At 35.1% G+C, this 26014-nt stretch overlaps 1 protein-coding gene across 2 annotated transcripts in view; it reads right to left on the bottom strand.

Annotated features, from left to right (window-relative positions):
• Positions 1-4614: 4614 nt before the first annotated feature.
• The window catches only part of LOC583848 (tripeptidyl-peptidase 2), a 49406-nt gene continuing 28006 nt past the window's right edge, over positions 4615-26014 (bottom strand). Inside the window, exons 16-26 of one of the 2 annotated variants that reach the window (XM_030981656.1) lie at positions 24755-24855; positions 23098-23194; positions 22212-22349; positions 20207-20530; positions 17368-17436; positions 13560-13708; positions 12661-12757; positions 11429-11559; positions 9914-10235; positions 8557-8682; positions 4615-7870 (exon numbers count right to left, since the gene is read on the bottom strand). In XM_030981656.1, the coding sequence (XP_030837516.1) occupies positions 7781-7870; positions 8557-8682; positions 9914-10235; positions 11429-11559; positions 12661-12757; positions 13560-13708; positions 17368-17436; positions 20207-20530; positions 22212-22349; positions 23098-23194; positions 24755-24855 (1644 nt within the window). In that variant the 3' untranslated portion in view covers positions 4615-7780. The remainder of the gene's footprint in view (positions 7871-8556; positions 8683-9913; positions 10236-11428; positions 11560-12660; positions 12758-13559; positions 13709-17367; positions 17437-20206; positions 20531-22211; positions 22350-23097; positions 23195-24754; positions 24856-26014) is intronic. The other variant, XM_030981657.1, reaches the window with a different exon arrangement.

Raw genomic sequence — 26014 nt, 5'->3', positions numbered from 1 at the left:
TTTTTGTGTGGAATGTGTTCACGCTTGGATGAACACGAGGTATTGTTTGCGAGAGTGAAAAAATCGACTTAATTGCGCCAAAGTTGAAGTCTCAGGCACTCCAATTTGAACGGCTGCTCTAAAACCTATGGGTGGGGGTTTTGATGAAATTAAATATGTGATGGGAAAGTCACCGATTACCTGCTCCTTCATAGCAGGGCTGTGAACTTATTATTGAACTCCTCTCGTATCTAGAAGCACGTACAGATCGAGGGAAACAATTTGGTAGAGAATATAATCTTTTTTGCTGTTTTGATGTCAGTTTAGCAAAAAAATAGTAAGGGTGTAACGGAGCCACGCAGAACATCGGAGGTAAATATGTCACGAGGTAAAAACATCAGAGGGAAAAACGTAAGAGGTAAATATATCAGAGCAAAACATGTCAGAGGTATGAATATATCAGAGGTAAAAAAGTCAGACGTAAAAACTGTATAGAGGTAAAAATGTGCACTCATGAATTAATTTTATTGCTTCAATATTGTAGTATCTAACGGATTCATTGGAAACCGAATATTGATGCAGTATCAGAAAAATTAGTTTTTATGTACCGAGTCAATCACCCTCCTTAAGTTTTGATATGGTTTTAATAGAACTAAAATCTCATTCAACAATAAAAGTGCTATCGCCAGGAATTTTGTAACGCGTGATGAATCAGTTATGGAGCATAATGTCGATCTGCAGGGGAAACATTCACATTCATCCGCGTATCATTATGCCTCATATCGGTGTATTGCCATTTGGTCTACAACCAGTTCGTTTACTACCCAATTGGTCTAATGAACATTTCGTTTACCGGTACCTATCATTTGGTCGAATGACCATTTAGGCAAATATTTATTTCGTCTAATCTCCAATAAGTCTCATTTAGTCTAATTTTCAGTCGGTCTAATGTCCATTTTATCTACTATCTGGTCTAATAATCATTTAAACATGTATCATAATTTGTCATAAATGTAATACTTCCTGGGAGAAATTTCAATTATTTAAACATATTTGTGGCTTACACCCAGTAAATAAGATCGATCAATCAATCTTATTTACTGGGTGTAAGCCACAAATATGTTTAAATAATGTATAATAATATAATCACCAAAATGATTATATAGAGCTTGTGGATTGTAGATTAAATGGGAAAAAGACTGACTGGTTTTTACCTCTACCTCTGGCATTTTAACCTCTCATATTTTTACACAGAACCGTGTGCAAAATGGAAACATGTCTAAGGAATTCGATGGTGTAGAGTTCTCCCTTACCTCCACATCGTTACCTCTGGCATTTTTAACTCCTGCATTACACCTCCTGCATTTTAACCTCTGACATTTTTACATATAGAAACGTGTGCAATAGTCTTTGCAAGCACCAAAGATTGATGGACCGATCTTGTTAAAGGTTACTGAAGGTCAGGCACGTACGCAGGGGGGGGGGGGGGGGGTCAAATTTTCAAATTTTGAGACCCCCCCAAAAAAGCCCTCATACCCCCTCCCTCCCGCTTATTCAGCAGCTGGCTAAGTCGTTACGATTTTTGGGGGAAAAAAAAAAAAGAAAAAAGGGTCCTCCTACCCCCCCCCCCCCCTCCAGCTTATTCAGCGGCTGGCTGAGTCGTTGCGAATTTTTTTGGAAAAAAAAAATTGTTCTCTTACCCCTACCCCCCCCCCCCCCAGCTTATTCAGTGGCTGGCCGAGTCGTTGTGAAATTTCCGTCCCTATTTAAAAATGTTAAGACCCCCCCCTTTAAATAATCCTGCGTATGCTACTGTGGAAGGTCCATGAGACCTACATCCCACAAGAAACACAAACCAAATAACTAAATAAGGGAGGGAAGATAGGAAAGTGTTGCTCTCTTGTCCATCAGTCTATAGTGAACTCTCTGAAAAGTGGTTAGAAGGCTCCCAAGCCAGACAATTACCAGATCTCACATAGAGTTCAAGGTAAAGACCGGTTTTGGAAGCGCACTCCTCTCAAAAAATTAAATGGAAGCTCTCATTACCACACATGTGAAAGAATAATGACTACCGTAATACACGATGATACAAATTTTGCAGGGAAACTGCCTACTTATTGATATATTTGGTAATATTATTATATCTATTTGGACCTGATAGATATCGCGTACGTGTCACGCAAGTGTCGCTAATCCCATATACATCTTTCTGTGTACAGTGCTTGTAACTTTACGAAGACTGGGCCAATTTCTTATCATTTTGATTATTCCAGAACCTTGCAGTACACACCAATACTTATATGCTAGATGATCAACCTTTTCTGATCGCTTCCACAACGTTTTTTTCACAATGCAATCGCTCGACCAGAACTGATCTTTACCTTTAAAGTTCCATTAATAGGACAAGACAGACACATCTTCTGCATCAGAGTTAGACGTCTTTATTTACTCACAATAGACTAAGAACATGAACATATAATCATCTCTATTCCACATAACGTCATACAGCCAAACAAGGTCTATACGACCACCGTGAATACAGGTCAGTACAATGTTTGCTAAACCCACCAACTACTTATTGGAACTCTTCACATGAATAAATGGATTTGTGTATGCAGCCATTAAGTTCCTATCTTTCCTACTCTATATACATTTTAACTCACACAAGTTTACTAGTGGACATTTAATATTGAACAATATTTAATGAAAATTAGTTTCATTAAAGGGAACCGGTCATCCAAAAATTCTTGCCGAGATAATTTTGTTATTATTAATATCGATTTCATATTAAAGCCTGCAGAATTACCTTGTGTGTTCATGTGTGTGAGTATAAATAAGATTGGTGGACTCACAAGTTGCTTCACCTTTACTTTGATTCTTTATTTCAGTTTTCGCAAACTTGCAATGTCTCTTTGGAGAAATAATATTTAAACCTGATAGTATGAAGAGAATATACTGCCATGGAACCGTAAACATACAAAGCACAATATTTTTGGTGAATGGTCCCTTTAATTAACACTCTGAATCAACTTACATCACAGAACATGACTTTAGAACCAAATTTGAAAGAAAAGGCACTGTCCTATTTCAACTCCAATTTAATGAGGTAAGTTTCTTCAGCTATCAACTACATGTAGAGTCTATACAATACTATTCTGCTCCAACTATATATTTTTGTGGTGTTCGGTGACGAAACCCTCACTTGCTTTTGCTTTCATTAGATTGCCTTTACATATCATTTTAATTTAAAAAATGTTTATATAAAAAAAAAAATCAATATTAAAAAGACGATTTCAAGAATAAAATAAATACAATATAATGGGAGAAATCTTTACTGCAAGGACCCTGTAATCATTCACTTTATGTCATTATGGAAGACACCTTAACATGCTTACAAAGTGCTCCATTTCAAAGTAATCTTTAAGAATTGGTTACATCTCCTAAAATGCCTAGAATAACCAACATTCCTTGCATCTTAACTCTACCTATTTGCAAGATGAAGTTTGGTTTAAATCAGTGAAGCTGTCACAATACTTCCATTATAATCATACACATATTACACATGGATGTTCATCTATTTCGAGGCAGGCAGAAGGGTATTGACTATGTGTTAAAGTAAACAAGTGCTCTTCCATCTCCAAACAGGGGGGTGTTTCACAAAGATTCTAAGTCGAACTTAACTCTAAGTTGAACTTAAAAGTTATGGAGAGCCATTTGTAGCCTTAAAATAAAATATATTCAAAAGCGAAAAATCAAGTATTTTAGACTTTCCATAAATTCCACATCAAGAACATGAAATCTCCCATGATAATAGAAAATACGAATGATTTGATCGACATTTTATGCCTTTTAAAGTAACTTTTACAAAATATTTTCAAGGATGCTAATGGCTTTCCATAACTTTTAAGTCCAACTTAGAGATAAGTTCGACTTAGGATCTTTGTGAAACACCTCCCAGGTGTATTACCCTTTCAATTAGGGTTGCCTTCAAGAGAAAGTTGGTTCTGGGTCCTGTTTCATAAAACTTGCTATCTATAACAAGTTACAATAATTGTTATAAGCTACTGAAATCCTTACATTTGATTGGCTATGAGCAGATTTGTCACAGATCTGTTGCACTTGTTCTTGATAACAAGTTTTATGAAACGGGGCCCAGGTTAGGGGACAATTTGATCATGACAATCTGATGAAGAGGTTTATATCCCATTTTCAATCATTCTTGGAAAGAACTTTCCAGTTGAAACTTTGTGTGTTTCTCTCACTTCATAATCTTCCAGTTTTGTATTAATACCAAATGACTTTCAATTCATGTGACATCTTGATTGATAAAAACAAAAACTGAAAGAGATTTCCTGTACTTTATAACAAGTCATATAGGCATCTATGTGTCTTTAACTCACATGTGTATGGTAATGTTTTGTAATCTTCCAACTAACTATGGCAAATGTATTTTTTCACATGGTAGTGGATATAGTATTTTGCTTAAAATATCCAAAGAGCTAGGGTGTTAGACAAAAGAAAAATTCAAACTTACATTCTGGGATACATAAATGTCATGCAAACGTAAGAAAAATTGGTTTGTTTACTTACTATTAAACAGAGCCAAACAAAATATAAAGCAAATGGAAAATTATATAGGGTTATCATTTTGATCATTTTGATGCAATTTCACAGATTGCTGAGAGTTTAATTGTTAGTTTTGACAATATCTGAACAAGTAGGCAAAGAAGGTCAACTGCACATATAGAACCTCTAGTCCCAAAACCTAATTTGTTTTAATATGATTTAATAACATTTGATTGAAAAAGAGGCCATTAAGCATGCACAAACAAAATATACACAATATCTAGATTTGGTTAGTAAAACATTTGTTTCTCATAGGAAAAACAAAGTTCTACAACAAAAACCTACTATGTATTATCATGCCACATCTGACAAGGAATGCACATCAGAAAAACATACACGATTTCAGTAACAACAATTGCATATAATAAATGTAAACAAAATGTAGAAATCATATAACACAAGAACAAGATGAGTCACATCTGATTTTCAGTAAATAGAAAATGGAAGTATCCACGAAACGATAACACTAGGAGTCCTTAAATAGTTCCAAAATGAACACACCTACAAAATCTAGAACAGCATTTATCATAGATCACACAGTTTTTCATAAAAATTATTTTTTCTTGACTGAGGATAACTAACAAAACTTCTACACATCTCATATAACTGTAAGATGTCATCACATTTGGTGCCCTAACAAATGAACATACAAGTAGGCCACAAATAGTAGAACTGCTGTTTAAAGTATGGACAATTTTGAGTACAATGGGTTGTAAAGAACAGAGAAGCAGATGATGGATAACTCTAAATATGAAAACATATTGCATAATGCACAGACAGTTTAGGCAATTGAAGCAGAAGTATTTATCACGAAAGCCCAGTAATTTTTTTGTTAACTTTCAAAGGACTCTTTAAAAAAACATAACACATTACTTTGGCCTAATAAAAAGGGTCTCCTTCATTGATGTAACATACAGCATTCATCATCATAATAATAAGATAGGGTGTCCCTGAAAAAAGGAAACCCAAGATTACAGATGAATTACTTGATAAATCCAAATTATTTCTCAGTAAATATGCACATGATTGAAAAGCCTATTTTCTCTTCTTTCACACTAAAAACATTATCAATAAATCACACATGACCAGTAACAGACAGCATGTTGTGACAGTGTTAGTAACCCAAATTGTCCAATATCAAGATATAAAATGATTTTGAATTAATAAAATGTTAAAATATATACATCTTTTCAAAACTCATATTTTCATCTTGCATATATGAGACCTCAACCATGTGTCTTTAATACCGATTACAAATTGTGTCTCATTGGTCATGCATGATCCTTCCATTATAATTAAGGTAACATGTGAGAGATTAGAATATAAACTTTTGAATCATGTGCATTTACACAAATTAATCATCAGACTCATTTCCTATTCTTTAAATAATTAATGAATTAAAAGATAAAGCCATTTGCTTACTTTTGATGATTGTATTCCCAACACTGCAACTTAGGACTGTCTGGTCTGAAATCGTTCATGTGTGATTCATTGATCATATCATTACTGCCATATGAAAGAAGAGAAATGATAACATGTAGTTTGGGATTCTTGAGTAAATTATCTTTGAAATTTTGTTTCCTTTTTTTCAGGTACACCCTGTATAGTGAGAAAATTACCTTTTCAATGCAATTCCAGATTTTGGCAGAATTTTGGCAAAACAGATATAATGAAATACAGGTCGAATGGCCAAGATAATTTCATGCAGGCTAAGTAGAACTATGAAACATATTGCCAGAATCATGATGCTGGTCAAGGAAAATGTCAGAACTCTTCCTTTTTATAAATGCTTTTCAGTGCTGTATATAATAAATGCAAAATGAGAGACCATGCTGACATCATTTTAGTATGCATGTTTTGTAGAGGTTGTGGTAGTTGAAGTAGTCGCACCATTGTGAAATACCTTACAAGAATATGGAACACATGTCTCGCTTCTAAGTATTCTTCCACAATTTTCTTTACTAGCTGAAACAAAATGATTGTCACTGGAAAATAAAACCCACATTCACTCTTTAAAGCTACATTCCACATCAAAATTCGTCTTTAAATAGATTTTCCTACACTTTCTTGACTAGTCTACAAATATATAAATTTTAAAAATCTAACCTGGTATAAATTGTGACATGCACGGACTAGAAAGACAACAATCACAAGAGACCTATCCTAAACCTATACAAATGAAGAATATACCCAATTGTATACCAGACTCAACTTGCTCTGACTGGAGTCTAGGAGAATATGTGTCATATAAAATGATAATCCAATATGTTACATAGGAACCTTATGTCATTATATTACATGAAAACTCCCCCCTCCCCTAAAAATAAAAATGAAGATAGAATTAAAACAAATAAAAAATGCTTGAATACTATGTGTACGTGGTATCAGATTGAGAGCTAAGCTGAAGTCCTGTCAATCAATCCTAGGACCTCTCCATTTAAAAACTACATAATACAACATCATACTCTCAGTGAAGCTAGTAAAAGTAAAGTCAAGTTTCTGGATATTCAATAAAAACATGCATTCAATGCCTCAGTGGAAAAAGAAAAGCATAAATCTGTCTATGCAATGGAAGGACATTATTTATAACATTAAGATATATACAATACAAAATAAAATCAAGGTAAAAAAACCCACAAAGAACAATTTCGCAGATTGAAGAAAGTTTGAAATAGAACCTTGTTTACAGCAAATTAATGTGTGTGTCTTCGTGGTGGAGACAATACTGTTCCTTGATACTACACAAAATCCTGAGATGAGAAAAAATGTTACAATAAATATAGAGCAAATGTAAAAAGAGATTTACACTCTATAATCAAAGTACTGCATCTTAACCAGTTTGTCCTATCTATGTAAAATTATGTATAGATCACTCTAGCTTCTAACATGTTTGTCATTTAAATATGTTTATATTTAACTATCATTCACAAAAAGACATTCTCACATTTACACACTTTACATGTGATTATTACACTCATTTTCTTCATTTATTAGAAGATGTTTTTGACCATTATCATCTTCTTTTCCAACCATCTAAGCAATGAGTAACACTGATCTCAACTGTTTGAATGAGATGGCACTGTAATGATGACTGAAGTAGAATATTGGGTGAGGGGAACATCTTGCTTGCAGCATTGAATCATCAACCCCTGACAGATGTAATCTTGAAACAAGTTTAGAACGAGATGAAGTTGGGTGGGTACTTGACAGGAAGCCAGTTGACAGCATGTTCTACAATGTGATCCCATCCTAAAGACTTGTACACCTATTGAAAGAAAACCAAAAATGAAGCATGACAAATTTCCAATAGGCAAATATCCAGAAAGTCTAAATAATCAATTTTCAAGAAGTACAGTGGAACCTCGTTATAAAGCGCTCTGATGTAACAAGGTATCTGTTATAACAAGGTGATTTTGCTGGATCCAGTGCTTTATATTCTTTTGTTTTTGTACCCTCATATAACAAGGTCAATTCCATGGTCCCAAGGACTTCGTTATAACGAGGTTCCACTGTATCATAAAAGTTTTCCTAAAGCATGCTATCATATCAAATAGAATCATCATCGCACAGCAATAGACCAGCTCACAGTTAGCACATTACTGCAATGACCCCAAATATCCACAGATTTTCAAAACATGAAGAGGTCCCACTTTGTACATTTTGATATAATCACTCCTACAGCGATGGAGGTGCTATATAAATCGCCTTTGTTTCTCCTTTTCAAAGAATACTTCTACCGATGTATCATGGAGTGCACTGCTTGTGCATGAATCAATAATGATGACATAACTTTCATGAGCACGTATTCAGTATTTCGTCTCCATGTATTTCAATTTTTTTTCTGCAATGACCTATATCTGCACATGCTCAGACTGCAACCGTGAACTGGCTTATTACAAAATCAACAACAACAATATCAAAAGCAATTATCATCATGAGCAGCATACATACCTCTATAATCCTAAGTTCACCATCCTTAGTAGGTCTAGATTCCATCTCTTGTTGTTTGAGCATGCACTTGAGTCTTCGTCCTTTGTGTTTGCTGACCTGAGCATGTCTTGTAGTGAAGAGTAACACCTACACAAAACAACAATCATAGATAAAATCGTAGATACAATCCTAGATAGATACAATCATAGATAGATACAATCCTAGATACAATCCTAGATAGATACAATCATAGATAGATACAATCATAGATAGATACAATCATAGATACAATCATAGATAGATACAATCATAGATACAATCATAGATACAATCATAGATACAGTCGTAGATACAGCCGTAGATACAGTCGTAGATACAGTCGTAGATACAATTGTAGATACAATCATAGATACAGTCATAGATACAATCATAGATAGATACAATCGTAGATACAATCATAGATACAATCATAGTATAGCTACAGGTAGGATTTTGTATTATTGCATAAGCAAAGAAAACTGAAAATTCACACAAAATGAGGTGAATATAAATGTGCATGAAACTCATCCAAACTCTCTTATTCTTTCTATTTTTCTTGTGCACCTCTGAATAGAATCGTCTAGATAGACGGCGCTATATAAATGCCTATTATTACAGTCAAACCTGTCTACAGCGACCGCCCAAGGGAAACACAAAAAGTGGTCTTTGTAGACAGACAGGTTCCTTTAGTACATGTTTCAATGAGAAACCATTTTCAAGGGAAACAAACAATGTGCTTGTTGTAGACAGGTGGTCACTAAAGCAGGATTGACTGTATTACATTCATTATTATATACAATGAAACTTGTATGTAAAGACCACTCAAGAGAAACCTGAAAAGTGGTCTTTACAGGCAGGTGGTCTTTATGTACAGGTTCCTTTAGTACAGAATTCAATGAGTAACCATCAGTGGTCTTTTATACAGACAGGTAGTCGCTTAAGCAGGTTTGACTATAATTCAATAGTTATCAATGGTAAGAAGAGAAAGAGATAAAAGGGAAGAGCACCTCATTATCATGAATAACTTAGACTTTGAACCACAGAAACAGGTGCGACCCCCTAAATGGCTAATCATATCTACATGGTCAAACAGTTTTTGAGCGTCAAGTAACGCCTGGCTGGAATGCTCCCAGCGAGTGGAGATTGTGCACACAAAGTGTGCGGGCAAGCACTGAATCCAATGACTGGGGTAAATAGTATATTTGTAAAGCGCTTAGAGACATTGTATTAAGCGCTATATAAAAGCTGAATATTATTTTTATTATGAATGTCCTAGATGAAAAATGCCAATCTATCATATCTATCAGAAGAAAATAAACGATATCAGGGGCTAAAATACCTTTTTTTCTTCCGCATCAGCCCATTTCAAGAGTTCTGTATAAGTATGTTCCATTTCATCTCTGAGTGCCATGTCTTCATCAGGACATGTTGAAGAGCTGACTTCTGATGGTACAGTGACTGATGTTGTTGTGGATGTGGTAGGTGTTGTAGATGAAGTGGTGGCGGTGGCAATGGCGGCGGTGGCGGCTGTGGTAGTGATGGCAGTAGAAGAATCCTTTTCTACTTGGTTTGACTCAGCTGCAGCTAGAAGCTGATCTGCCAGAGCAACACCCTTTAGACATAGTGCTGATACAAGATGATGTTTCTGCTTCTCCATTTCCCTAGTAACCATAAGATTGAAAAGCCATCAGAATATCATCAGCGAAAACTATGGGACTATTTAATTTTCCTATACCGGTAGTCAATTTGGGTTTAAAATTGCATTAGTTGTTCAGAACATGTTTTGGTAAAAATATTTTGTCTTGATCTCTAAATTTATATCACCATTCAATAGTTTACTTCATGAGCCTCAAATGTCATCAACTTTGACAAGCTCAAAATTCAAGTGAATCAGTCAAAGTTAAATGAATGAATGAAAGAATGGATTTATTGAACACATGGAGTTGGCATGTAACAGTATACACATATTGCAAGTTATACCTCTCTTTAGTATGTTCAATAAATCTAGTCATCCAATTGGTCGAAATTGGAGTCATGATTTTAGCAATATTGGAAGCATAGCTGTTTCTAAACTGGCTTTCGCTTCGGGGTCATAGCAGGATGTAACTTCCCTTTGAGCCTACAGAAATAGCGATGCCTCTCATAGCAGTCAATATATCTATACTATCAAAGGTGGTTTCCACCAGGTTCTATTTAAGGTGTGGTGAGCCATCTTTTGTTCAAATAAGCAAGAAAACATTTTGATCTTATGTGACTTAAGTCCTTTAGCAAGGCATTAATCTACATTTGCCACTCCATACCCAGGAGTGAAATGGGGACCTGGTAGGATGACAAATGCATTTGTGTTAGTAATTGCTAGTATATCATTTGAGTTTTGAAATTATATACATTTTTTAACATTTTATTAATTCTTTTTATATCTTGATATTGTACAAGCATTGCATTTAGTGGACCCCTCTGTTTCTAACATGTATTTCTTACATTTGTTTTAAATGCGTATAATTGACTTGTCATGTTTTGTTGGAAACATGAATAAATTGAATTGAATTGAATTGAAATATTCCCTCACGGTGACCATACGGTAGGATTACTCCCCAGGGAGTGGAGATGGTGCACATTGTGCGTGAATGAATCAGGTGTCCGGGGTAATTAAATCTGTAAAGCTATTGGAGACGGCATTTTGTATTAAGCGCTATATAAATCTACATTATTATTGATTTTAAAGGGGATCTAAGATGAAGTTGCAATCATAAAACACAGATATACAGAAGAAAAAGCATGGATGGAATGACAATAAAAACGAATGGCAAAGGCAGAAATAGATGCAGAATTTCTAGCAGTAACACCAACTTACTGTTTTATGCTGACAGCATCCGGTCTTGTGTCATTCTTTACTGCGACAAACATAGCCAACTCGGATTGGTCAATCAAAGAAACAACCTGATTGGCAGCTTCTACGATGTCTTGAAGGTTTTTGCTTCTCTCCTACGCAAAGAAAAGAACAACATTTAGAGCTTCCCTTCTAAATTCAAGGACGTAACTTTACTTTCTCTTCAGGTAAAGACAATGAGATCACACTCAAAATAAAAATTGTCAACAAAATTATTCATACCCTATGTAAATTAGATGTTTTGATTGTTTTTCTTCAGCCCAGAAAATGAAATATAGAGTGGTTGAATTAGGGCCTTTGTTGAATACTTTTAGATGTCAGCTTTAAGATGTCACATAAATGAGAACAAATCTATTTTTCACATACTTAAGAATTGACAAAACTTGGTAAGGGTATGACAAATTTAGTTGTTAACTGTACATGCATAAATAAAGTAAGTTTCAGTAAATAATTTTTGTTTTCATTTTAAGGCATTACAGGCTCGTTCATAAAGAAAGTGGTAAACCTTAACAGTTTTTTTTTGTAATGTGTAAAAGAATGGCAACTGCACGCAACAGAGAGAGGTCCAGCGTGTATTCACTGAAGTGTGAAGCGTATTACACTTATGTCACCCTAGAAATATCTGACAAGGTTTACCCCTTCATATCTGACAAGGTTTACCCCTTTATATCTGACAAGGTTTACCCCTTCATATCTGACAAGGTTTACCCCTTCATATCTGACAAGGTTTACCCCTTCATATCTGACAAGGTTTACCCCTTCATATCTGACAAGGTTTACCCCTTCATATATGAACGAGGATTAAAGGGTAGAAGAGGTATCACTCAACTTCTAAAATCAATGGCCAATGTTGCATCAATTTGCAAAAGATAACCCATCATTCTACTACTCTGTATCGTGTTTGATTTTAAAATATCAAGTAAATTATAATGCAAGTTTCACCTGCTATTTCCTTTACGCATATGCCAGACACAGAAAATAATATACATACACTGTTTTCATACTAAATAGTCATCATTTTTTTTAATTAAAAAATTATGTAATACATTTATTCCAAAATTATAATAGTTTTTTTGTGCAAAATCCAACTACGGGAGTTGACTCCTGACAAGTCAATACTCCTTTCATTGAGAAATAGCTACATGTATGCCTAAGTAAGGTTCAGCATATTTCCCTGTGTTCGTTGATGGTATTACCTTCTGATTTTCTTTCTTGTTCAATTGAGCAACATAGAGAGGTAGATGGGTGGGATACTGCTCACTAAGCTCCTTGTAAAGCTCATCACCTTCAAGTCTGATGATACACAAACAAACAACAAAATAGACATTTTGTTAAATGTTAAAGAAAAAGGGGAAAAAAAGGAGAAATAAAAAGGAATGTTCTCATTATTCTTAACCAAAAGCACCATAGCTAATCTTCTTAAGAGTCTCCATTTATTGAGTAGTGAAGTATCTTAGCTTTAATTGGGATAACATGATCATAATGGTTGAAGAAATCAACTCAAAGGCGAGTCAATAGATCAATTCTATAATGCCGAATGAGTCATGAATTTGTTTGTCTATTTGTTTTATCTAACTGCTAAGAAATCATGTGTATGCTTGTAACTAAGCAAACTCAAATTTTTTCGATTCGAATTGATATTTGATTTATAAAACGAAGCCCTGGGCTGGATTTGAACCTATGATCTCTTGTACAACAGGCAGATACTTTACCTACTGAGCCAAATTACCTCCAAGAATGCTCATTCACATGTCAATGTCACAATGAGGTCTGGTTGCATTGAGTTGAACAGGACAAGGACAAGCAGTGCTGTAGCTCAACTGTCATATTTACAAAATATGAACACCAAACCAAAATGTACCAAAACATGATGGTTGAACAGACCTGTTTACGAACATATTCAAATTTATGGATGTTTCTTTCCTGGGGACCTAGTGATGAGATTTGCATTAACCTGTTATGAATGAATAAAATACAATACAATATGTCGGGCATGGCTCAGGCAAGCTTTCACATTGTCAAGAACAACCTTTTTTTTAAACAGTATGCATCAAGTTTGAAGATGTTAATAAGTGGTCTATAACAAGGAACTTACTTTGATAGCCAGCTGATCTTCATATCCCTCGTTGCTTCTGCAAACTCCTCTTCTTTAGTCTTCTCCTTTTCTTTGGCAGATTTCTCTGGTTTGGGTAGATGGGCCTTGTGTGGTGATTGAGTCAACACATACACAAATGGATAGGTGTCCTGGAGAAATAAAGAAAAAGAAAAGGGACATCTGTTATGTTACACAATAGGGGGTGTCACACAGAAAAATCCCTCAAAAAATCCTTTCAAGGGAGAATTTTCTTGCTTCGTTAGTGGATTTTTGAAGGGATAATTGATGACAGACAGCAATTGAGAGGATAACTAGAATCAGGATAACTAAAATCCAGATTTTTGGCCTCTGTGTGACACCGCCTATAGTTCCAATATGATTACTGTTCATTACAAGGTCATGGATCTTGTTAAAATGTGCTTGATAGCTAATGAAACATTTCTAGTGACTCTATAATCAAATGACATTGAGAGCAGCCAGTATGTCTTTGAAACACAATGCAATAGTGTATCCCATATTTATAAAGCTTAGTCCTGTTCATAAATAAAAGGGTTAACAAAAGTTTATAAATTAATAAAAAATGTTACAAATGTTTGCATGAATGACAAGTGGCAAAAGCTGCAAGTGCAATAACCCCTATGCATGCTCATTATTGATTCTGTATGTCATAGGACGATACTTTTTTCATTAAGTGGTTTACAATCTCTTTTCAGAATGGGCCTCTAGGGAGGATATTGAAGAGACATACCAACAAAATTATGCCACATTAAAGTCTCTTTCAGATATGACCTGGTAAACTGTGTCAGATATTTTTATGACTTGAGTTTAATGCATTTAGTTGTTCTATGTATCAAAACACAAAGTCAAGTGAATATGCATAAACAGTTTGTTTTGCACAGTACCATTCATTTTCATGTTTACGAAAAATGCAGTAGTTATTTTCTGAGGGTTTACTGCATCATAGGGTTGCCTTTACATTTTTCGTGATAATTTTTTAACGCCAAAAAAATCTTGCGCTGAAAATGTATGCATTATTTTTTTAAACAAAGTTTTTGAAAATCGGACCAACCATTATAAAGTCATGAGACATTTGGTCTTTGCATGTCAGCCCGAAAATTGCTCATTTATGTGATTTGTGTACAAAACATATGGAAATATCATTTTTCCGAAAAAAAAGTTAAAACATTGGTAATTTGGTCTTATCTATGGTTTAGGTGTTTTTTTTGGGAGTCAAAAAAGTTGAATTATAGTTACCGGTAGAAATGAAAAAAACAACAAAAACAATAAAATACAAACCGTATGTTAAAAAAACAGAGAAATAGATACGAAATTATCAAAACAATAGTTAACATAAGGAAGAACCTAGCTCTTTCAATTTTTTTTGTTATATTATTATTCTAAATGGTTTAAAGAATATATGTACAGAAAAATGTTTAAATACAAAGAATATATGATTTATGGGTAAAAATGTGAATTTTATGACCTTAATTGCAAAAATTACCATAAATATGCAAATGAGTGAATTTTATCGTTGTTGAAATTACCATAGCATTCTATACACTTAACTTGACATGCATGCAAATTTACGTGGCGATCAGCCATTTCACAGCCAGGATCTTAGGGGCGGGCCAAATAAGCCCCCCCGGCTATGCAGTTTCAAAATAGCCCGGCTACATGTATATACATGTAGGGTTAAGATACTAACCCATGAACAGTTCATACAAGGGATATACAAGTTGATCATTAGTGCTTTTGCAATACCTGCACTAATGAGTTGAGCTACAAGGATGTTTTATCTTTAACAGTGCAAAACGGGCTTAAAACATCAACGAACCAAAAAAGACTTCAAAGTAAACTTGAAATCAAACAGGGCTTGGCCCCCTGTCTGATTAAGACTACCAAATATTGTGGCTCACATACATAAGCCAGTGTAGGAGTTTAAAATAAGTGATAAAGGAGGTAGAACTTAAATGTGTTTTAAATTAAAGGTACTACATCCCATTTGCAGGCCCAAAAATGAAAAGATTAAATTCCATCGGCATTTGAAAAATAATACTAATTTACAACTTCCCTAACAAAAAAAGGGGGCTTGAAAATGTCTTTAAGTGGGAAAATAATGACTGTTACTGTGTTACATGTAGTTTCTCGAATCGACTTAAGTGCTACCAAGCCAGTAAGTAATAGTCTGATTAGGTATCTTTGTCTCAGATTCTAATCAAAGTCCTGGATTCAGCTCATGCTGCAATCATAATTATAAACCTTTAGGTCAGAAATGAATCCCATCTAGGGATTTTTTTTTTTTTTTTTCGGGGGCTACTTTTCAAGCTTGTCTGCATGAAAATAACATTCTACAATTTGTTTTGCAATGAACTCTATGCAAATTTACAGGGCTCTTTTCTGATTTTCAGCTCTTTTGGGCAATTCGGGGGCTATTTCACCCCCGAGCCCCCATGTATCTTTTTTTTTCACTGATCCCATGATGTTTACAAGTCGATTGGCAGTCTGAATATCAAGATATTTATGATTGGAATTCGAAATTTCAAAAACAGTTTTCCCAATGGTTTTTATTACACTACAGTCTATTGCGGAAAATGAGTATGGTAAAACCGGTCACTCAAAGATTTTTACTTTTTTAAGGCACTTCATGATCATTTTGAAGTGCAATTTTTTAGGGCTTCAATATTGCACCATATCACAGACGCTGATAACACGTAGGGCCATGCATCTCAGATTTGGCATTGTTAAACAATGCCTTTAAGACTCTGGCCTAGCAGTATCATATCACTTATAACATAGTATGCTTTTCCCACACATTATTTATCAATATATCAATACCATACCTTAGTCAGTTATCTTTTTTCCTCTTCTACAGGAATTAATCTGTACAAATCTGTATTTCGTTATATAGCTGTACAGAACTGCAAAGAGAGACTTTCTAGTCTATTTTGCACTTTAAAAGCTCATCTTCATCATTTTATACCCACTCATTCTTGGCTGTCAGACTGACATGTGAATATAATTTTGTGTGGGTACATGTGTATGCAGTATTTTGTATGTATGTGTATGTGTGTGTGTGTTGGTATGGTGACTGTATCATATTTAATATTATGTGTTTTATATGGGGCCCCTATTTATAATCAATTTGCTTCTTTGTGGTCCTGGCCATATATTTGCTTTGTATTTTGTATGCTTTATGTATTCTAGTTTCTATTGTATGTTTTGCTTTAACAAGCATTTGGTTGAATAAATTACATCCAATTATTAAATTAAATTCCATCCCTTGTCATGCAGAATACTACACATGGTTTAGTGGTAAATGGACACACATATATATCAACAGAAAATGATAAGTACCAAGACAGGACCACATGAATAAGAGGATAGGCTCATGCAACACACCTCAATGTATAACGACTTTGTTATCCTAAAGATTTACATGCATAGGTGAGCACTTCAATTGGAGTATCTGGCAAACTTTTTTGTTAAATCTATATAGAACAAATAAATTCTGAATACCCGCTAAGTTCCATTTCATATAACTTTGAAGTATTTCTGACAAAATCACTTTCAATTACCTAAAATCTTCCCAAAAAAATCAAGCCATGCACAAATACTTTCATCTGTTTCCACTTTCTAATGGGGGAAGAAAAAAATCTCATACCAATATTATAATAGTCATACATCTTTGAGTTTTAATTAAAATAGTATGTCAGGAGTTTCAAGAAACAGTGTGGCTGTACTAAATTTCATCATGTAAACTTTTAACTTAAAAAAAAAAACTGAATTATTTTCTGTAGTATAGACTTACAGGCTTTAATCCCAAGTTCCGTTTGCCCTCTGACCCCAAGCCTGCTGCATGACCTCTCTTGCCCTTTACCTACAAAAGGTCAAAAGGTTAAAGGCCAAATGGAAATGAGGGTACAACACATGTCACCTCAAAACATACTCAGCAGGCATTAAATGTATTGACAATCATGCAAATCAGATCGAGCATTGGCGACTGACAGACTGAGTTCACATAAATGTCAGTTACAGCATATTAGAATGCACACTTTAGAATTAAAATAAACATCAAGCCCACAACAAATGTTAATTCGTCCAAGAAAAATCCATGCTACAATAAAGTTAACTGAGCAATAGTTAACATTTGCAATCAACATGCATGTTCCCAATTACTGATTTTAATCACATGAATGTCTTGAAATATCATTCGGCCAAGGTAACAAATTCATGTTTTTGCTTGTTTTTCATGCTACATTTTGATGATCTCCGTTACAAGTGGACAGCTACATGTAGTTCTATTTGCCACAGTTTTTCCCTTTGGGAATCAAACTAACAATGTCTACAATGTACTTCACACGAAATCTGGTGATGTGGTTGCAACCTTATCTGTATCTGTATAACGTGTAAAATAACAACTGTTTCATATGTTTACTGGAGGTACAATGTTATAAACCAGATCATTGGACTTTATTACTATTCTGCACTTTCCAGTACACACTCTCCACTCCCAAGGGAAGCATTCCAGCCAATCACTTGGACCGAGTACCTGATTCTTCCCGAATCTGAAATTCAGAACCAATAAGGAGTCGATTCCAATCTCTAGAGAGTGGACTACTCGAACACTTTGGTTCTGAGACTCCAAGACCTGATTCTTCGGCGCTGGAGTCAATTCCACAGCACCGAGAATGAGAGCCGAGCCTCTCGACTCTCTCAAAGCAGAATGCATGCGATCTATAAGAGCACCCACAGCTTACGCAGGGAAAGGGCGAGGCGCTGGAGGTCTACCATTCTTCAGCAAATAAACATGATGCTGTTCAGTATACATGTGTGAAATTCCAATCTTTGTTCACACTTTCTAATGGAACAACTTTTCTTTTTCCCAAGCAATTGCTCTATACTCTTTATTTGATTTTTCTGTTTTCTTTTCTCTACTGACGTTTTTATTCAATTCATGTGAGAGGTGCAGAACATTGTTTGTATATTGTTTGTTATTTCAGTATTTATAATTATGTGTTATCCTTTTGTTTACGTTCTTTTCATGTACATACATGTTTTTTTGTTTTTAATGTTATTGATGTTGATCTGCAGCTTTGTTCACTTTTAGTTTTTGTTTACTCGAATATACTTACCTCGTGTAAACAGATAGCCATTTCAAAGTTTTGTGAGGAGGCTGGACGCAAATTTTGTGGAGTCTGTTACCATATGTTGCAACAATTTTCAGAATACCAACTTTATCTTATCTCAAAGATACAACAATATTAGAGATAACACAAGGTTCAGAATACTGCCCTTGGGCCCATATTCATCATAAAACCTTAAAGCTAGTTGCCAACAACAAGTAGGTCGTAGGAGCCAAGTAAAAATATCTAGTTAACAACTATGGAGTAGCCAACTTGCGCAACTAGATTGGAACTTGTCATTGTATGCCTGCTGGTGGAGTAGACGTGAGTGCAATGAATGACACGACAAACGCCAAGTGCTGTCTCACCTACGTCTCGCTCATATGAAATATATGCCATTTCAGGCTTTCAGCAGTTCAGGATGTCAACTTTAGTTCCGGCAGTTTACACTTAGTAATAATGGCAATATCGCATAGACTTTATCCTTGGAAACTTGGAGGACATCACTTTAGAATGCTATCTCGAACTTTACTCTATACAAGTGAGGAAACCAATATTCGTACAAAAAATAACAAAGCAATCTAGAAAGATTCAGCTCTCTGTATTTAAGAAATGTGTCTCCGCCTCCGAAGCAATATCCCTCAAGGAAAATGTTCCTCATCTGATATAACTATTGACCTGGTGACCCACACCTAATGGTTCTCATAAGGTACATATAAGGTTTGATGAAACTGTTGACCTTGTGATCTTTGACCTTGGTCAGATTTGACCCATTTTTTAAACTTGGCCGACACCTTCAAGAGATGTACCCTACCTCAAAGATATAGACAATTATTGCAGGTACAGTGTTTTTCAATGAAAGTTCATTGACATTTTGGCCTGCAGATCAGATTTGACCCATTTTTTAATTTTATTGTAAAATTATTCGAGGGTAGCAAATTTTCTTGTTATAAAATGCAATTAAACTGGAAATCCCTGAATATTACACAGACAAGTTTTCAGTGCCAAGAGCCAACTTTTTAGACCATTGTAAGAAAAACTTTCAAGAGGTGAAAATTTGACTTAAAGAGAAAGTTGAGTTCTGGGAAGAGGTGAAAAACAATTTGTGAGCATTTTCATTGCTACAAATGTATTATGCAAGTGTGGAAGAACATGGGATAAAAAATGTTCCCTGAACAGCATGGTTCTTCAAATGCCTTAATATTCTAAATATGGCATGTAACAGCATACAAATCTGGACGGACTTTTATGCCATATGTTTGTGTAGTCCCATATAAATCTTTCTGTGTACAGTGCTTGTAACTTGACCAAGACTGGCCCAAATTTCTTATCATTTCGATGATTCCAGAACCTTGCAGTACACATCAATACTTATATGCTAGACGATCGACGTTTCTTTCACAATGCAATCGAATGACCAGAACTCAACTTTATCTTTAAAGCACAGTCCTGTTTAGAATACAGAACAGGACCTAATTGAAAATGAAAAAGTAACCCGAAAAATGACTTGTTTGGTTTTCTTACCTTCTTCCCGAGCTCACTCTTTGCGAATGTGACTTGTCCCGTTAGAATCTGTCCCAAGCTGGCACCCTTTGGTAGTTTGTCATCGGGTATTGGTGGTACAAAGACAGGAACGGAGCCACCTCGTGGTACAGTCATGGTGGAACCAAACTTAGCTTTGCCGTTGAGGGCACCATTGACTGTTTGATAGACGTCGACAGATAGACTGGATGAGAGCTTCTGATCTATGAGTAGTACCATGTCCTTGAGTTTATCTAGCATCTCCTTCCTATCATGTCTGACCTGAAGGCGCAGTGTGTAGTCTCCCTTGTCAAGCTTCAATGTGTACTGTAATCACAAACACAACAACAAATACGCCTCTCAATATCCAATCATGATAAACAGTGATTAATTAGTCTTTTTTTAGTAGGGTGGCTCCATCAGTAGTTAAATACTGTTTTCTGTGGATTCAATTCATTTTAGTTCCACAAAACTAACAAAAAAAAACAGCTGGGTAAAATGTGTACAACAATGCAAAAAAACATTGAATTATTACAATTTATATTAACATAAACATGGAATAAAGAAAGATACATTCTTAACATGATACTTGAGTACTGTATTATGTGGGGGGACTAGCTTAGGCCCAAGGTCTATCAAAGGCTAATCCCCAGCGTGGTTGGGATAAGAAATAATCAAGCTAATAAATTACAAAATCAAAATCATTTAGAACAAAATAAGGGACAATGCAAAACTATAAAAACAGTATAGCAACCCCAATAATTATCCTTTAATCTTTGTAACCTAGTAAAGAAAAACAAAATACTGTGACCTGCACATAGTTACCGATTGATTAAATGGTCATGAAGAAAATAATTCTATGAATTTCAGGAGAAATGGTTTTCACAAACCAATTAATTTTTGTAAAACAATGGTTAATATATCACTTATTTTGTTTAAACATGTACAATTCCTGAGAATTAATTGGATGACTAATCCTTGATGACCATTTAGAGATACATAGCTTAGAAATTTGTAAGAACGGGGAGGAGTTAAAAAGTTTTGCATAACCACAATCCAAATTTCATCAAAGAAGATCTGTTTTCCATTCCTGGTATACATGTACATAGACATAAAATTGAATAAAAATTGTAATAAAATGGTGAAGCAAAAGATTATTACCTGATGTGGGTATGCATACCCTAGCATGCATACCCCAGCATGAATATTGAACTCGTCTTTAACCCGTGCAATATTCACAAGCTGAATACAATATATCTGATATACAACTCAAGAGCAGCCAATATTATATAAATATATCACTTATTTTGTTCAAGCATGTTCAATTCCTCATAGCTATCCTGATGAATTACATCATCTAAAGGAACATAACTGACTAATTGTTAAGAACATAGCAACAAGTTTCAATAAAATAAAACAACCCCGACATTGATTCAAAATTGTGGTGGGATGGTAAAGAATTCACGGACTGTCTTGGTTCTTGGTACAATGCAAGATAGATAAAAGGCGGTGCCAGACAGAGCCAGTTATCTAGATAATGGTTATCTAGAAAATTGGCTGTCTGTCATCAATATCCTGCGAAAAATCCTGTGAAAAATCCTATAAGGAAACAAGAAAATTCTCCCTTGAAAGGATTTTTCACGAGATTTTTTGGCGGGAGTTTTCTGCCTGTCACCAATGTTGAAATAATCCTCTTTATAGGTCAGTGTAAGGTCAATGTTTGACTTATGATTGGCTGGCATATGGTTGTTAATGCGCTATCATAACCTGCGCTCAATTATATAAACGCGCATTAAATGAGACGCGCTAATCGCGCATTACTTTTTATTGAACGTGTGATGCTTATCTACCAAAACGGTACATGCGCACTGGCCCATCAATTATCTGGATAATTTGTAGCCTGTCTGTCACCTACGTAAGTTAATTGTCTAGATAACTATTATCTAGATAATTCAAGTTGGATCGGGAAAACTGCATGTAACACAGCCTAAAGAGAGGTGATTATTACCTGATGTGGGTAGGCGTCACCTGATCCCATGTAACGTTTGTTGCCATCAAACAGCATCCAGAGCTGACTCTCATACTCAGATTCATACAACAGATCACTCAGCAAGGGGCAGTTGGGTGTGATCTCAGACGTTTTACTCTGTAAAAAAAGGCAATCAAAGAACACATTATAATGTGATCATACTCAGATTCATACAACAGATCACTCAGCAAGGGGCAGTTGGGTGTGATCTCAGATGTTTTACATACATATGGGAACAATATGTGTCAGCTCTGCAAATGAAATAGTACTGATCTACTTTTCTTATTTAAAAAAAAAAAAAAAAAAAAAAAAAAAAATTATATTTCTAATAATGGCTTCCTTATTGCGAATATGTGCACATAAACATTTTCCATAGCGCTTAGAGACTTCGCTGGAAAGCAATTTATAAGCACTGTTTAATTATTATTATTATTATGCTTAGCTGTGGATAATGCAGGAAACACCACTGTTCCACTAACCTTGGATAAATAAACCTGCAAGGTCAGTGGAAATTATCAACTCTCTAATTGTCTTTCATTACATGTAAAAATTCAATCAGAGCTAGCAAGTACCCTTAAAATAAATACTAGTCCTACATTTGATTTATAAAATTTAGTCACTTAATTTTGAAATTGGTAAAAATAAAAATGATTTGAACAATGAGGGGACTATCATAATAATAACATTGTGTAGATTGCTAACAGAGAAACAATAACATAGTCTTGCCTTGAAAAACTTGCAATAATCACTTTACATAAAAAAGAAATTTTCATTTCCAAATTAATCTATTTCACTACGATTACACAATACTCACATTTGAAATACGGTACATGCAACATTATACTGAGGAAACGTAATCAGTTACCTGATGGAAGTTATAGGTCAGGATGAGTTCATAGATTTGCCTGCCCTTTGGTAATACATCCCTTGAACCAAGAGGGCGCAACTCGCATTCATTAGGCCTGTAAAGAGTCAAACAGAATCATAGGTCACATTAAAAGATTTAACTATGTAATACTTGTACAATCCTACTACATTTGCCACTCTCCACCCAGGTGTTAAATGGGTACCGGTAGTAAGAAATTGCCTGAATGCAGTGAGCATTAATATAGGTAGGCTAGCAGAGCCGGGGTAATAGTGGAGAACCTTAACAGAGCCGCCAACCTTGTGCAACCAAAAAACGGAACTCATTAAAACTTAACTTACAATCATGCCTGCCTGACACACTTCAAATGCACAAATGTCCATTCCTCATGCTGTTATTTCCATATTAGGACCTATATTTCATTTACAAGTAGTTAGTTTTTTTTGCATTATCAGCGTTTCATTCTTTGTGAGAATAAATATGCCTTTCACTTTTGTTATCTTTCTTTTTCGTTTCCTATTTGTAAATTCGTACTCTTCATAATTCTCTACAGAAGATTTCTTTTTAAGTAGTATTTTTAGGGCATTTGGTTGATGTGCGGTTTGTGCAAATAAAGTATTACCATAATTTTGAGGAAAAAAAAAAGATAAAACGTAATGGTTAGCAGCTCTGCCATTAGCATCTTGTGTGGTGGATATGTGTGCTATAAAAATATGTAATATTATCATTACTTGTGCAATTTTCTTAATCAGACCTTATAACGGTTAAATTAATGTGCCCATCCAAGCATGGAAGTTTAAAACTTGAACTTAAATGATTTTCTTATATTTTATTGACAGTTTGTAGAGAAAATCAAAGGGAGAGGGTCATCTGTTTCTATGTGCAAAAGGTCATAATTTGCAGACACCAGACTTGGTGGAAATACCATTAATGGGTGTACAAGTCTGCACACAGCAAACCTGTAGTCCAATCCACATAGAAACCCTAGTCTTCAGGTAATGGAAATGTGTGATAAGAACTTTACCATATGGGCGAATGGGAGGAAAAGGCAGAGCATTACATAAACCCTGGCAGTCATAAAAACTTAAGGTTAATCCTGGTGATTGACAGCACCTGTTATTGGGTACCCCCCCCCCTCGAATAGTGTAAAGTTCCCCATGAAAGCGCACTTCTATTCCTCTTCAAGAGTGTCCACTTTCCTTTTTTTACCGAGTAGACAATATAATAATAATAATAATAATGATAAGATTTATATAGTGCCTTTTCCAAAGGATACAAGGCGCTGTCTCTTAGACTATCAACAATTTAAGAGGAGTTGTACAGGTAAGTTTTCAGTTGTTTTTTGAAGAAATCTAGTGAAGTACCGTTTCTTAAGAACGAGGGGAGTTTGCTCCAGAGACGTGGGGCTAAGGACTGAAAGGATTTGAAACCAGCCTGTTTACGGGATTTGGGAATGACAAAGGTAGGAGCTGATGAAGACCTAAAGAGAATAGGATGTTCTCTGTTGCTGAAAGAGTGAGGAAATATATACAGGAAGGGTGGTCGACATAGATTTGAAAGTTTGAACAAGTATCCGGTATTGTATTCTATCAGCAACTGGGAGCCAGTGTAGTTCATGCAACATGGGACAGCTGTATCACTGACTGGTTTTCCTTACCTGAGAGGTTGCACACAATTCTTGATAGATATGGATGGACAAAGCTCCTGTACCCTGAGTGTTGACTTCACATATATCCTCCGTACTCCGTTAGCAGCATGCTGTCAAAACACAATACAGAAATATTAATAATTATAAAATGATGACGTGGATCCTAATCAAATGATTGGTTGAAAGCGTACACATGACCAGGCATTTATTTTGCCTAACGCATAATTTGGATAATGACCGGTCATTATCAAAATCATGTTAATATAAAACATCGTTTTATAAAACAAATAAAACATAATCTGATGAAACAAATAATACACATCATTTTGTTTCGGCATTAGTAAAATTACCTGCACGAGGTACATTTGGAACAGTCTAACATGCCCGAGGCAATAATGCCCATCACTGATGTGTATTATTTGTATGATCACTCACAAAGAGGGTAAAATTAAAAAAATAAAAAAACAGTCAAACTGGCAAACTTAAATTTATTAGAAGAATATTTGTCAATGTCAAGTGTTTTGCAATGGTTTTGAATGCTGCACCTTCTGCCCAGTGTGGATAGATACACATGTAATAATAATAATAATAATAATAATATGTCTTGTTTACCCAATATAGCCTCATCAGTATTCATACTGTTCTCCCTGAGGGCCTGTCTATAGTGTCCACCAAAGGGAAACACACAAAGTGTTTTTTGTAGACAGGTTCCTTTAGTACATGTTTCAATGAGAAACCATTTTCAAGGGAAACAAAAAATCTGGTCTTTGTAGACAGGTGGTCACTAAAGCAGGTTTGACTGTATGTGCAATTGCTTCAAGTTGATAGGGTGGTGAGACTGGACAAACTCAAGACCCCGATGCTGTGTATTCTGTAAGCATTCCAGCATGCGAGTAAAAGATTTCTCTATCATTTTGATGATTCTAAGCCTCACAGTATACACCAATACTTATGTGCCACATGAGCACAATTTCCATCGCTTCCACATTGCAATAGACTGGTTTACTAACATATTTAAATTGTATGCATACTTTTTGAAGAAAGGTTGTTCTTTAAAACCTGAAAGCCGACATAGCAACAAGTAATGCATGTGGACCGGATTCCAAGTATTATAGTTCATTCATTAATAACAGGTTAATCAATTAATGGAATCCCTTGTCACTAGGTCCTCAGGAAAAAACTTCCATAAATTTGAATATGAAAGTAAACCGGTCTATTGCAATGACTATAAGTCCACTTTATCTTTAAGAGTAAAGACTGTTAGTAAAG

The sequence above is a fragment of the Strongylocentrotus purpuratus genome, unplaced genomic scaffold (genome assembly GCF_000002235.5).
Source record: "Strongylocentrotus purpuratus isolate Spur 01 unplaced genomic scaffold, Spur_5.0 spur5_scaffold_12, whole genome shotgun sequence".
Lineage (NCBI taxonomy): Eukaryota > Metazoa > Echinodermata > Echinoidea > Camarodonta > Strongylocentrotidae > Strongylocentrotus > Strongylocentrotus purpuratus.
Note: the sequence above shows the minus strand (reverse complement) of the source record. Positions and strands in the feature narration are given on the sequence as shown.